Source organism: Adelges cooleyi, unplaced genomic scaffold (genome assembly GCF_023614345.1).
Source record: "Adelges cooleyi isolate 19-005CV unplaced genomic scaffold, UGA_ACOO_1.1 ACOO_flye_CR_arks_rails_tigmint_CR_PRNA_108, whole genome shotgun sequence".
Lineage (NCBI taxonomy): Eukaryota > Metazoa > Arthropoda > Insecta > Hemiptera > Adelgidae > Adelges > Adelges cooleyi.
In genome coordinates this window covers 16419336-16433811 of record NW_026095761.1, presented here as the reverse complement: position 1 = coordinate 16433811, position 14476 = coordinate 16419336, and the positions used below count along the sequence as shown (strand labels likewise).

Sequence of the window (14476 nt, the reverse complement as noted above, 5' to 3'; positions counted from 1 at the left end):
CAAAATTTACCAAAGAACAAAAATATTTATCTGTTGATCACAATTTTGGACGTACAACAATTTACATCGTTTATATATGTGACAGAAAATAACGCATGATCAGTGGTTAAATTATAAAAAGGTACTATATTTTAACTTAAGAATTTGCCATTAAAAAAAAATACTTTTTTCTAAAGAACGGGAAATGATCAACTAAATAAACTTTTTAGAAGCCTTAAAGTTAAAGTGTTTCAAAAATGTATTGAACTTTTTCTATGTACTTAAATTATAACCAAATTCGATCATTACATAAACTGTTATTTTAATTATAAAATTATATAATATGTAATGGTTATATAATAGTATGACCTTTAAAGTTTTTAAAACGAATTGTAGTTTTTTTTCAGTTAACTAATTTTTCGCCGCCAATATATTATCATTGTTGTTTCATTTCAAAGACTAACTCTAAGAGCGAATACAACTCTTTGTATATTAATACTATAATTATTCTAATGGAAGCGATGTCTGGTGGATATATGATAGTTCTGAATATATTATGCATATTATCTAAGTACATTATTATTTATAATTATTCAAATTATAAATGAATATATTGTTCATTATTATTAGAGAAATGTGTAAACATGTAAAAAACACCTTTTTTGAATATTTAAAGAAAACAATTCGTCCTTGCTGAAACGATTTTAATATCCTAGAGAACAAGTGAGATCCTAGATATGTGAATACCATTTTTTTTCAACAAGTGAAGCAATGCAAATAATATCAGAAAAAAATATTACATCAGCAATAAATAAAACGCAAAAACCAACCAGTCACTTAAAAAGACAACAATTTGCTTTAAAAATAGTAAACAGTATTAAATAAAAATAAAAATAGCTACACAATTTAAAATCAATATTGTGTTTTTAACGTGTTTTTTTATTGACATTTTGTTGAACATTTTATTTTGACATTTAATATTAAATTATAAGAAAAAAATAGCAATTAAACAACAAAAAAACATAAAATACATTGTTAACTAAACTATAAAATACAATTGTATAATATAACCATGTTATTTTTTATTTTTCGCAATAAAAACAAAATTTGAACAAATAATTAAAAATATTTATAGAATAATATTATATGCTACTTAAAAGTTGTATTGTATTATGTATTTATCGTTTTTCCGTTAAAGAAAAGAATAGTAGCGAAAAATATGCTCCTAACTTAACCTCTTTTAATCATCTGAACAGAATCCTTGCCATTTCTTTTTGCGTAATTTATTGCTATTTTCGTTTAAACTTTTCCATCCATTTAATAATGTAGATTTTACCTTAAATAAATAATAAGGGTGGAATAGTTTTGTCTTATGTTTGTTAAAACGGATATAACGAGTAAATAGTTAATTGTTCTTTTTTTATTAATTTTTTACTACTCGATTAATTATTATTCACTAAATTTAACCCCATGTTTAAATATTTTGAAATAAAAAAATTATCTTAACACGGATGCATGTATAACTCTACGAACACTGTTAAAAAATATATAATTTGACATCAACTTTATACAATATTAGAATTAAATGTAAATAATAAAATATAAGCTATGCAAAAACTCCTTAAACACGGTTCTATACTTAAGCCGGGTCGGCCTGGCACCCAAAGGATTCTAAATCTCCTAAGGGGCTTCCATAAAAATTTCCCCGTAATAAAGTAGGTTTCTAAACCTACTCGGATTAAAAAAAAAAAATTATTAAGATTCAAACAAAAAATTAACAATAATATACAAGGGTGATCTGAGGAAGTGATTTTCCCCAGAAATTAATAACAACAACATATATTGTAACCCATGATTTGCAATCGGTCCACCCATGTTGATTTATACATATATATTAGTTTATTTTGTTCTATGAATAGTCGTAGATAGACTTCAGTAGTAGAGTATGAATTCAAACAACAATCAATATTTTTATGACATGACAAAACTTATTTTAGTAAATTTAGACTTGGCCAGTTTTTCCCGAGCACCATTGAAATATACTTAATGCGCGTATTCAGACATAACGGACGGCCGTTATGTCGAGAGCGGCAATCGACGGACGAAGTACCCAGCGGACGCGGGTAGACGTGCAGTGCCGGACTTGCGCATATGTCGAAATCGGCAAACTTTAAAAGTCTGTAACTTCCAAACTAAGTGCGAGCGGGGTAAATTTTTTACTTATTCGTATTCAACATTAAAAGTACTATCTATTAAGAAAAAGGGTGCCCGGTAAAGTAGTTTTGTTCCCTTTTTATACCGGTCAGCTTACACTAAACTATAATCAACTAATCAATTAAAAACTGTAAGACATTTTCAGATGAAAAAAACTTATTTTCACAAATTTGACTTTTTCAGTCAATTTTATCAGATTTCATTTATTATTATAATTTTAATTTTTCAAAAAGGGGGCCGATTACAGTTTAAAAATTAAAAGTTAGAAAGTAGTTTTTTTTTTCAAAAGCTAAATACAAATCACTAACTGTTGACGATATTGATTTTTATGAATAATGTAAAAGAAAGTAAATCCGGTGAGTCTTTGATCTCTAATGATGTATGCCGAGGTGAAGATAACTAATTATCTAGCGCATGTATAATAGCATTGGTTATATTTTAGTAGTGAATCATGCAGTTCAGTAATTGACAACAATTATTTACAACCAACGAAATCACGGGTTTGGACGGCCACTACTACTCTAATGGCGTGCAATTTTACCGAGCACGTTTTTTAAACGGCAAACTGTCTAACAATGTAGTTACCTGTATATAATAGCATCGTCTATCCTAGAAATATAATGGACCACAAGGATACGTGGTCAGCCTACATTTGACAAGGTCCAGCGTTGCAACAGATCTCCTGCCCACTGCAATAAATAAATGTCTAGTGTCACCGAAATCTTCACTTTCTCTTGCGTGTGTGTAGTCAAAGCCAACGATCTAGTTCGGAAACGTCAAATGATTTATATTTTCAGCTTAAGCGGGCGTTTCGATTTCGAAATCCATAAATAATTAAATAATAAGTCACAAAAAAAATTATTCAATTACCTAAAGCGTAGTTCTTTTAATGTTTAACGTAAAAGAAATCTCCGCCGAGCAGCGTTCCTTATCGTTGCAACATTGGTAATAGGAGGTAAAAAAATAAACCATAAAAAGGTACATTTAAAAAAAAAAAAAAGAAACTGAGTTATTCAATCATAAAAAAATTAAGTTAACTGTGAGTGATGGCACAACAAAAATGTATAAGGGTTATTTCATGTGAAATTGACACAAACATTTTCTAACACTAATGTTTCAATTTTTTTCTTAACATTTTGAAAATTTTTTGTGTGTAATTGACACATACATTTTCACAATTAAGGCACTCTTTTTAAAACTTATCATAATTGATTAATGATAAATTACAGATAAACTAGAGCTATACACTTACGCTTATAACTCTACGTTGTAATTACGTTATTGAGTCAGAGTGTGAACTCATGATACTGTGACAGTATATTTATAAAAAAAAAAAAAAAATCGTAATAATCCATCTGTTAAAATTCTAACAATAAGCATTTTTATTAAACAAAGTATTTTATTTCTCTGAGAAAGCTCGTAGTTAATATAAAAATAGTACTAATAGTAATTTCTCAGCAACTTCATCACTGGGTACATCGTAAGTAGTAAGTATGCAAAACAAATCTTCAAAATTTATCGACAGACTACACATATATCAGCTATATGAATGAGCTAATGATAATGTCCCTACGGTTATTTCTATATTCTGTACAACTGAAGAATTCATGACGTATGAAAATAATATGCACAACTAGAACTATGCAATTATTTATTTTTTTATCAAGAATAAATATTAAAATTTGAGACATTAGAGAATATTTTTGAGAGGATTTTACATGGGTTAGCCCATTAACAATAATAAATAAAAATAAAAATAATTTGTAAGTAATCGACTTAACTGTTACTAAACTGTATAATATAAATATTATTAAGTTTTAGTTGGTCGACTCATTTTCTGTGTAATGAAATAGATAAGACAAATGATTTATAATTAAAAATTAAGGCACCGGATAATTTGTCGTACCGGATATTTGTTGCTCTTATTTATGGAACATATTTAAAATATTTTGAAAACATTTCAAAAACTATATAGACTTCGTACAGATTTACATGAAAAATGAAGAATGAATACTCTACATAACAAATATATAACATAAGATAAATTATTGTAGATAGATAAATGGAAAAAAAAGTAGAATAATTGTAACATATTATGCAAAATATTGAAGAATTAGTGCGACCGACCTCACTTATACAGGATGATAGGAAGATTTATTTTCAGACTGCTTAGACTTTAGACTATATTTTTCAATAACTAAATTTCAATTTTCTTCAAACATTTTGAAAATTTGTCTGAATTTTTTTTTATGTAAGACTATAGCGTATCAAAATGATTAAAACTTGAAAATTTGAGAGAGGGAGGGAATTGGCTTTTTTTCATTTTTGATGGTAAATTAAACTTTTTCTACTTTTTCAATCTATCAAAATATCATCCACAAACGATAGAGTTGCTGATGAACAAATATGTTTTCAGCTTCGGATCTAAGCTAAATATGTTATCATTATTGAGTGTACTTAATATATTGAATGAGTTGGATTTTTTTTTGTGCTTTGGGCTAACGTCAATGTCATCCGTGAACCATAAAGCCCCTCATGTGCGACCGGTGGTCAGAATAGCCGCTGATCCATATTACACGCATATATTATTATCAGCTGCAACAGGCGACCTCCACGATTGTGTATAGATCACCGGCGGCTCCATCGCTGTCCGATATATTTTCATAGACAATAACAATACAAATCTTAGCGAGGATAAAATATACAATCATTATACGCATACGGGTCCGAGGTTTCGATCGGTTATTGTACAGCGCAAATTGATCCATACACAACACAATAACATTAGCAGTAAAAAAAAAAAATTTGAAAACTCAAAAGTGCTTATTATCCATTATTATGTTATAATCACGTCGGCCCTTCGGTGGGCGACGGCGGAAGAACCGAGTTTCACGGTTCGACAAGAAATAAAAAATTATACACTGACATGTATATTTGAATACACATGATCTAATATGGAAGAGGTTTTAACAGCTATTCGAGTATTTTATTATCGTATCATTGCACAATTCAGCAGCGTTAAGACGACGCAGTCGATGACTATTATATTATGGTGTTGTAGTGTTATATGCATGTCGTTAAGGTCACCGGCGGTCGCCGTGGAAAATTACAAAGACACCAATAACATAATATTATGTATTATATTGGTCGTTGAAAATACATCATAGCCGGTCTTAGCCGGATGTTTCTAAACATTCACGCTGGTTTAAGTAAACACGGTTGGGAGGCGAAGAAGATCCGACACGCGTTCACTGTACAGGCTACTAAGTTGAAAAATCTGTTTTGTTCTACGACCTAAACAATATTACATATTAGTATATAAATCGGTTTCGGTATTTGGAACCGTTGCTGTCCAATAACAAATCTCTTATTTGCGTTGGACACGAACAGTTTCACCATACGTGCGTTGTTCAACTACAACACTCCAAATAGAAAATACGCAGAAAAAGTCCAGAGACAATTTGTCAACATTTACATTGATAACAATAAAACGGTAAACAATAAACTGTTAAATTGATGTTGTGCATAGTTATTACTTACAGTAAATACATATAATATATATATATTATATATGACCCGACATGTCTGATGTAGTGTTTAGTTGGAAGTAGGGAAAAAAGCAATTTTTAAAATGTATTTCACAATACTTCAACTCGCGTCTTGGTGTATACAAATATTAAAAAAAAAAGTTGTTTAATATTTCTCCCACTCCGATTCACAAGTCTCACCATTAAAATATTAGTTTTACAAAATGTTGTTGTTATTAACAAAAAAATTATCCTGTGTTTTTATTGAAACGTGTATCAAATGTCGCTAAATGTCACAATTCGACTTTTATGAAACTGGTATGAAAAAATACAATAAATGTAAATCACCAAAACAACTTTAGATTATGTCATTAAATTGATTAAAAAAAGTACGTATAAAAAAAAACTGTTGGTAGAAGTAGATATGTATATCATGACAGTGCAAAATAATTTATATGGTGTATATTTTGTTTTACCTCACCGTAGGATGAAAATGATAAAATCTTAGTATCCCTTCACTGACACTGTTTTGAATAAAAACAAAAACATTATTAAAACTAGAAGAAAACATGACGTTGCGCAATCGATTTCAGTAACTTTTATCGATGATACTTCACGTGGTGAACATAATATTTTTGTCTTGCCAAAAGAAAATTTAAAATTATGTCACAAATTATTATTACATTTTTTTTTATATAATTATTTTGTTGTAAGCAAAGTAATTTTCGTTTAATGCTTAAAAGTAAATGCATGATGTAAACTTGGCTTTACAGTTTACATGAATTCATCCACTCCAAAGGATACTACTTAAAACTCTAAGATTGTTATTTGATACGATTAAGAAAAAGGATTGCTGATTGGTGAACCGATGCTCCTTTTGGTTCAAAGGACGTTGTTGAGAGGTAAAATAAAATATTCCTAAAATAGTATCCGTAAAATGGTAATCGTAGGAAGTGTTCAGTGCTGAAACGTTTAACCTCAACAAAAAAAATGTTTTTATTTTATTCTGAACGATAGTGTAAAATATATTTATTTAAATATATCAAAATAATAAGACTGTTTGCTAATTATACTAATAAGACAGCTCAATGAACTAGTGAAAATATCATAGTAAAAAATCGTGCAGCAACATTTCACGAATCACAGTAAACATTGTGTACAATATACCTGTGGGCTATGGTAATAAAACGAGAAATTAATAATTATCCTTATGCATAACAAATATTTATGAGCGTTTGATGGTTATAATGTATAACGATATTGATAACAATTAATAATTCGCTGCTTAATAATCATAAAAAGAACTGTAAGAAAAATGATTGTCCTTGCCGGAAGAAAAACACTGGTCTACTTCGCGGTAAATACTACAAAAACAAGATATACTAAGAGATAATCATAAAAAATATTATTTTTCTCTTTGGGTGAAGGGCAGTATCAAAAATTGATATGATTTCACGTTTTTCTCTGGACGATTAATCCGTAGGTTGTAACCAATGCTGAGTTACAATGCATTTTAAGTTTTGCTTTCAAACAGTTAATCGAATGTATCAGTGTAATGAAATTTATTCGTTTTATTAAGTTTTATAAAAAAAAATATTTTAATATCCACCAACGTACCTTGATTATCTAGGCTTATAAAAAATACAAATGGGTTGAGGCGATTACCAAAACAATACGGCAATCACAGTGTTTTGAATTGGGTAAAATTGAATCGACTTGAAAATCATGAAATTAACATTGTAAAATATTGTGCTAGACCGTTCTACCTAATTGTAATTTATTATTTATTTTCAGACAAATATCAAAAATTATTTCGTTAAATTAAACATTGGGTCATCGAAAAGAGCAATTTTTTGATAATTGGCAATACACAATTAAACTATAACCATAAATTTAATCGTAAATCTGAATTTTAAAAAAGTATATAATTGCTAATTTTCAAGTAATTATTTTTTAAAAATGATATTATATCATAATAGCCATTGTTTTTTTTTTTTTTGGCTGACTGTGAAGGAATAAGAGTCATGTGTTTGGTTTAATTTGCTGTCCATTCTGGCATTATTATTTATAAAAAAAAAAATTTTAATTGTATCGCGTGACCTACTTAAACAAAAAAAAATGTACAACAACTCTTATTTAAATTATTCAGTTTTATTTTAAATGAATTACCTACACTCCCAAATTGTGAAAGATAATAGTAAGACATAAAAAAAAAATAAAAAATGACTTATTATATCATTCTATTCTTCCGGTAGGTTGTTATTTTAAACGCATAAACAAATGCGTCATAATAAATATTGTGAATATAATATACACAAATTGTACAGTTTATGTAGCAAAATGCATAAATAACTAGACACATGAGCTCAGGGTTTGTGTATGGCTAAATTATAAACGAATGACACAAATGTAAAAAAATAGTTTTAAAGAAATAATATACTATACTAAATACTAAATAATATAATCAACGTTAAATGATTAATTATCGCAGGCTTGTTTTATACACCATTTGTCGAGATAGCTAAAAAACAAAAATTAACGCAATTGCTATTTAATTTCTTAAAAATCGTATAATATATTTAATATGTTAAAATAACAGGAACAGTACTTTCGAAATCTGCATATTAACATTTAGCATTTTGTGAGATTGGTTAATTTTGAAGGAGACAACGATTGCCCAAAAAATAAAATCACAAATAATATTGTTTTTTAATTGTCATTCAAAGAACATTTTTTATTTCAGGCTAAAAAATTGTATTTTTATCATAAATATAATTTTCCAACAATTACATTTTTTATTGAATCCCTAAAATAGTAATTATAGTATTATGTATTATAAATTACGTAATATATTTTATTTTTTTAATTTTACACGTAGAAATTCTTTAACGCCAAGCGATTAACAATAAAAAAAAATATAAAAATTAATTTACAATTTATGTATAAATAAGAAGTCCATTATTCAACGGAAAATATTAGAGTTGTTATTTTATAATGCACGTTGTAATTCAATTTTCACACTTGTCCTCATAAGCATAATTAGATATTTTGATAAAGGTTATTTTTGGTAAAATATTAATTAACAAATACAACTTAGTGTACTTACTTAGGTACTTTATTTGTACAGTAATGAGGCGCCTTTATGGGTAGTACATTTTGTTTTTTTAAATTGCCGTAGCGTCTATTTTCAACGTTTTTTCACAATTTGTTTTCACTATTATTTATTATTGGCAGTATGAATTATTATTGGTTTAGTAGAATGTTAGAAATTCGATGACACTTAAAAAACGATATTATGAATATTGTATTTTTTTTTTTCAATTAAAGTAATTAAAAACAGAAAAAAGTGAATTTTATACAAACAATAAAAACGAAACCGGAAAAAGACGCTGACAAAACCCGACCTCCATGCATAGAATTGGTTCCTATATTACGTTTCAAAAATTTCAAAACTACCACAAAAACAAGGCCAGGACGGTTTATGGATTAACTTGGTTTTACACCTTAAACGACGTCTGTGTCGTTCATCGGGTACAATAAACATTGAAAAAACTGAAATCATTTTTCGAACAGCTATAATTCAGTCTTTATTAGCCAATGGCGAATGAAATTGTGTGTAAAAAAAAAAATCAATAATTCCCGTCATTCGAACTTCTCGATCAAAATACAATATGTACACCCGCGCACCCGCCAGACACCACGTAACGTATAATATAGTAATAATAATATTCTCCCACAACCTTGAACGTACCGCGAATAATATAATATGTAAATAAATCACGTTCATATTTTTTTCTCTTCCTTGCGCTCACACACAGATTTCCCATATCTTCGGGCATCCGAAAGACCGCGTGGAACCGCAATCCATAAGTCCCAGGGTTATCCGGACGGGTGGGGTCGCCGGCCGGCGTCTTATATAAACTCGGTTCTCGCCGATCGGCACGTTACACCAAAATCGTCTTCTCTACTTTACGCATACAAATATCATACACAGAGTTTAACGCAAATACAAAAACCGCCCAAAATCAAAACCACACAATGAACTCCCTCGTTAAAGTGAGTAGTAGTTGCATACTTATTTTTGTTTGTCCGTCCAAGACATTCGTTTTTCCGGTTCTGTGATATTTGCCTGATGCAAAAGTAATGTTTTTTACTATCTTTTAATGCCTTATTTTTATTTTACCCAACAAGGTGTTCGTCGTGTTGGCCGTGGCCGTAGCATTGGCTTGCGCCGAAGAAGCCAAGAAAGAGACCAAAGCCGTAGAGAAACGGTCAGAGGACTTGTCCACCGCGGCTTCCGGACGACGTGAGTACCTCTTGAACAACGCGTTTAATAGAGTTAAAAATCTATTCAGGCGTTCTTGTGTCAAATTTCATAGAAATACTTTTATCTTTAACAGTTCTTAAAATCCGATTTTAATAGGTTTACAATGTTTACGTCTTTCTTAATTGAGCACCTATTAAACCATTTTGTAAATTCGTTATACTTTAAACAAGCGCATACAAAATATTATACAGAAAGTTATATTATAAAAAAATATTCTTATTTTCGAGTACCGACAATCTTAGCTTCACCTCATTGGTAACTGATATTTTTAAAAAACAACATTTTACACGACATTTATTATATTATCGTATTATGATTTTCAACTAAATAATGTTGCAAAAATATTTTGAAAATATTTTGCTTTATACAATTTTAAATCCGATTTACTGAACAATTATTCAAAAAACGCAAAAAGATACATACAATCAGTAACATTATACGTCATACAGATTACAAACTAGCACTTAAAACATACTATTAAGGTATCTTAGCGTAATCATTTTTAAGCTCTTTGTAAAATCGAATGAAACGCTAACAAGTAAATTTACTAGCTAACTGAAAAATTATTATTATGTATTTCTAAAAACTATTTATTTATAAATGCACATGAGTACAATATGAATAATAACAATTAGTCTGTGAAAGAACTAGGCTACTTCAGATGTATTGCCTCTTTGCAGGGCCGCAGTATGCAAATTAGTACAATATACTAATATTATTAACATGTAAATAGTAACTTTGAAACATAAAACTAAAGCGCGCAAAAAATACATTAATTTACTTATACAGTTTTATGATTTTTATAGTTTTTAATATCTACCGTATGTTGTCTAGGAATTTTATTTTACTTGTGTTTTCGTTTTTTTTTTAAATTATTGTCACCATTAGCAGTATACTGCACGCTAAAAATATAGTACTTTTCTTCATTTTGACAAAGAGTAACAATGTTACAAAAATGAAGTATATTTTTTAAACGAACTAGAAACTGAACTAATAAATAGTTTTTTCTTAAACATTCTTCGATTCAATTAATCTAAAAAGAAAAATAAGCTTAATGTTCGCTCCTTCACCTTTTCCTTATACACAATTTATCCTATACTAAACCTTTTCCTTCGCTCATCTCTATCCTAGCTCAGAGCCAGATTAGTAAGAGGAATACATCTTCGGTAATAAAATTTCCGAATTTTGATTGGGTCAATCGTAATTAATAGTAAAATTAAGTTAGAGTAGTTACTACATGATTAAAGTTTCGATGTGAAATACCTATTATAAGTTTTAAGCTTATTATCAGTCAATTCTCTCTCTATTGGTAAACAAATATTTCAATGTGTATTGGCTTTGTTGCTTCAAGTTACCAAGTGCGATAATGGCAGTACAGTTGTAGTAGTATCATCTTCAATTTCTATTGGACCGTTTGGATGGGCCAGTCCACCTTTACAGTAATTTTTTAAATAATAAAAATTCGTATTCTCTGTAAGACAAATAACTGGAACTGAAGGTCGTCATCTCTAGTTAAATTATTCACTTTGACTTAGAAAAAACCATTATTTTGTATGCTATTGTTAACGCCATTAACACGTCTGTCATCGTTGGTCCGGAAAATAATAAGACTTAAAAAAACCTTCACCGTTAGCCACTGCCGCCTATATGATGTATAATAATAACACTATGTAAGTATTATGATGACCAGCCCGTCAAATATACGTTACACGGTATCACATAATAACCTTAAATGTATTTTTCTTTATTATTTTTTTTTTCGCTAATTCCTTCTAATTGGCCGCATTTTCCACGTTATTGTATTGCAACCGACAACGATTCTATTCTACCGGTCCAAGGTCACCGGTAAGTGTAGGCGGGCAATTGACGACGAACGACACAATAGTCAACGAGGCAATGATCATTATCATGATGATGATGATGATGATGATGATGATGATAATATATTTTAATATCCTTCGTCAATATAATGTGTTATGTGTCAGTGGAAAAACGACAAAAACCAAAAATGTTTCCTTAAGAAAATCGAACGTCCCCGACGAACTTACACGTGTGAACGTCCGTGGTGCTTACGGAACCGTGTCTGCTATAGATAAGGTCATCACCGTCCTTCGTACATGAGTTACTTGCGGTTTTTATTTTTTTCTACAACGTACAAACGCGATCAAAAATTAATAAATCCAAATGTTTAGCATAATTGTTCTACGCTTAAGAGCACTTCATTCATTTGAAAAACAAAAAAACTTTTTGTCAAACACAGAATGAACTTTCAGTATGTTGCCAATTTTGTATATTTCAAGAAAATTCGTGACATTTCACTCTCTTAATTGTTATGGTTTGATGCTGACAAAGATTAAACAAATAATGAAAGGCGTTATAATAGTTAAACGTAGAGGTCAGGTTAGATGATAATTAGGATGTTTCCATTCAAAATAAAAATTATTTAAGATCTGGAACGGGCTAAGTTTAGCATACTTTAAGATCTTTTAAGTTACATCTTTAAACAATGTTAAATACAACATCAACATTTGGTTACTTTACAGTAAATTGCCATTAAGTACTAAATAAATATGTCTTTATAACCTTTGTACGAATAATTTTAACATTCTTGTTTTTTTATCTATAAATTAATTGTATTTTTTAGATAAAAAATCATGTTCATCTTAAATACTTTTTATTATCTCAGATAATTGTTTTATTTATTGCTTCGTCTAAATATACAAATATTCGAATATTGTCCAAAACTGCGGGCGTATTAAAATGAGAATACGCAGTAACAATATTTTATTTATTGACCTGTTCTTCCGTTTACAGTGTTCTCAGGTCACGGTTACAACAGCTACCCGTCCGGCGGTTACAGCAGCGGCTACGGCGGATACCCGAGTTCATACAGCAGCGGATACCCAAGCTCGTACAGCAGCGGATACCCAAGCTCGTACAGCAGCGGATACCCAAGCTCGTACAGCAGCGGTTACCCAAGCACATACGGCAGCGGTTACCCAAGCACATACGGCAGCGGATACCCAAGCTCGTACAGCAGCGGATACCCAAGCGCTTACAGCAGCGGTTACCCGAGCACGTACAGCAGCGGTTACCCGAGCACGTACAGCAGCGGTTACCCGAGCGCATACGGCAGCGGTTACCCTAGCACATACAGCAGCGGTTACAAGAGCTACCCGAGCGCATACTCAGGCGCCCATTCTTACAGCAACAGCTACAGCTACCCAGGATCTTACAGCTCCTACGGACACAACGGTTACGACAGTGACGTATACGGCGGTTACAACAAAGGTTACAGCTCCAGCCCATACTCCACCGGTTACGGTTACAACAAGTGGTGAACGTAGTGTGAGCATCCGGCACTCGGTCACGTCTCTGTGGACTTAAGATTTTTTTTTTGTGAAATAAAAAAAAATAATAAGTTCATGTTTAAATAATATGTAAAAACACTGTCCATGTAATTGTTTTTTATATAAACTATTTTATTTATTATCTTCCAACAATAAACGAAATACATCTTTAAATGCGTGAGACTTTTGAATGTAGGGAGCTATTTTCACCTTTAAATGACTATTGAATTCCTATGGTTATTTACAAGCAACGTTCTATAAATTAATATTAGTAAGTACTTTAATTTTGTATTTAAACTTAACACACAGTTACATCTTATGGTTATTATTTATTAGACACAACGAGTAAATGGCACTATATAGAAATTATTGACTTGAAGATGACTTAATAATAATAATAGTATAATCGTTTATTTATCTTTCATTTCACGCTATAGGTTAATGCGTGTGGTCAAAGATCTACTGTAAAAGATATTACGCGATAACATCAAATTATAAGTACAAGGAAACATAAATATGTATGTCAAGGTCTTTAATAAATATGGTTTTAATAATACAACTCGGTATTATACACTAATTTTAATTGCATGTTATAACAACTATTGCATATAAATAATTTATTATAAACTATACTTTTGTGAATAATATGTTTGTACTGCAGTTTGCAGTTAGTCACCACGGTATTATGAAAATGTAATTATTAGTATTGCCTACGGTCTCGTCTTTTCTAGATAATATAATGTAGTAGTTTTTTTTTTATTGGAAATAACATGAATAATAAATATAATTTAGCTCCTTTAATTAACGGGTTTTTTAATAAAACACTAACAATTTATTTGTCGTATAAGGTTATTTTTCAAAATCAGATTAGTAAAATTGTCTTTTTAATAACATTCTTTCTCGTGCTATATATCAATAAAAATATTTTAAAAAAACTTAAAATTTAGAATTTATTATTGTGAATTATAGAAAACTTTTTGTATAGCCTTATAAATGACAATACATAATAGTTTATTATTGAAGCAGCTAGATTATCAAAATTGAATACCACAACATATTGTTGCAGAATAATATGTAGG

The 14476-nt window shown here is 29.8% G+C and overlaps 1 protein-coding gene across 1 annotated transcript; it reads left to right on the top strand.

The window, feature by feature from the left end:
• Positions 1–9640: 9640 nt before the first annotated feature.
• LOC126840174 (prisilkin-39-like) lies at positions 9641–13571 on the top strand. The gene is made up of 3 exons (XM_050575749.1): positions 9641–9776; positions 9912–10026; positions 12862–13571. Exons 1-3 carry the CDS (start codon positions 9759–9761, stop codon positions 13386–13388), a joined length of 660 nt encoding a protein of 219 aa, XP_050431706.1. The 5' UTR covers positions 9641–9758; the 3' UTR covers positions 13389–13571.
• The last annotated feature ends 905 nt before the right edge of the window (positions 13572–14476 follow it).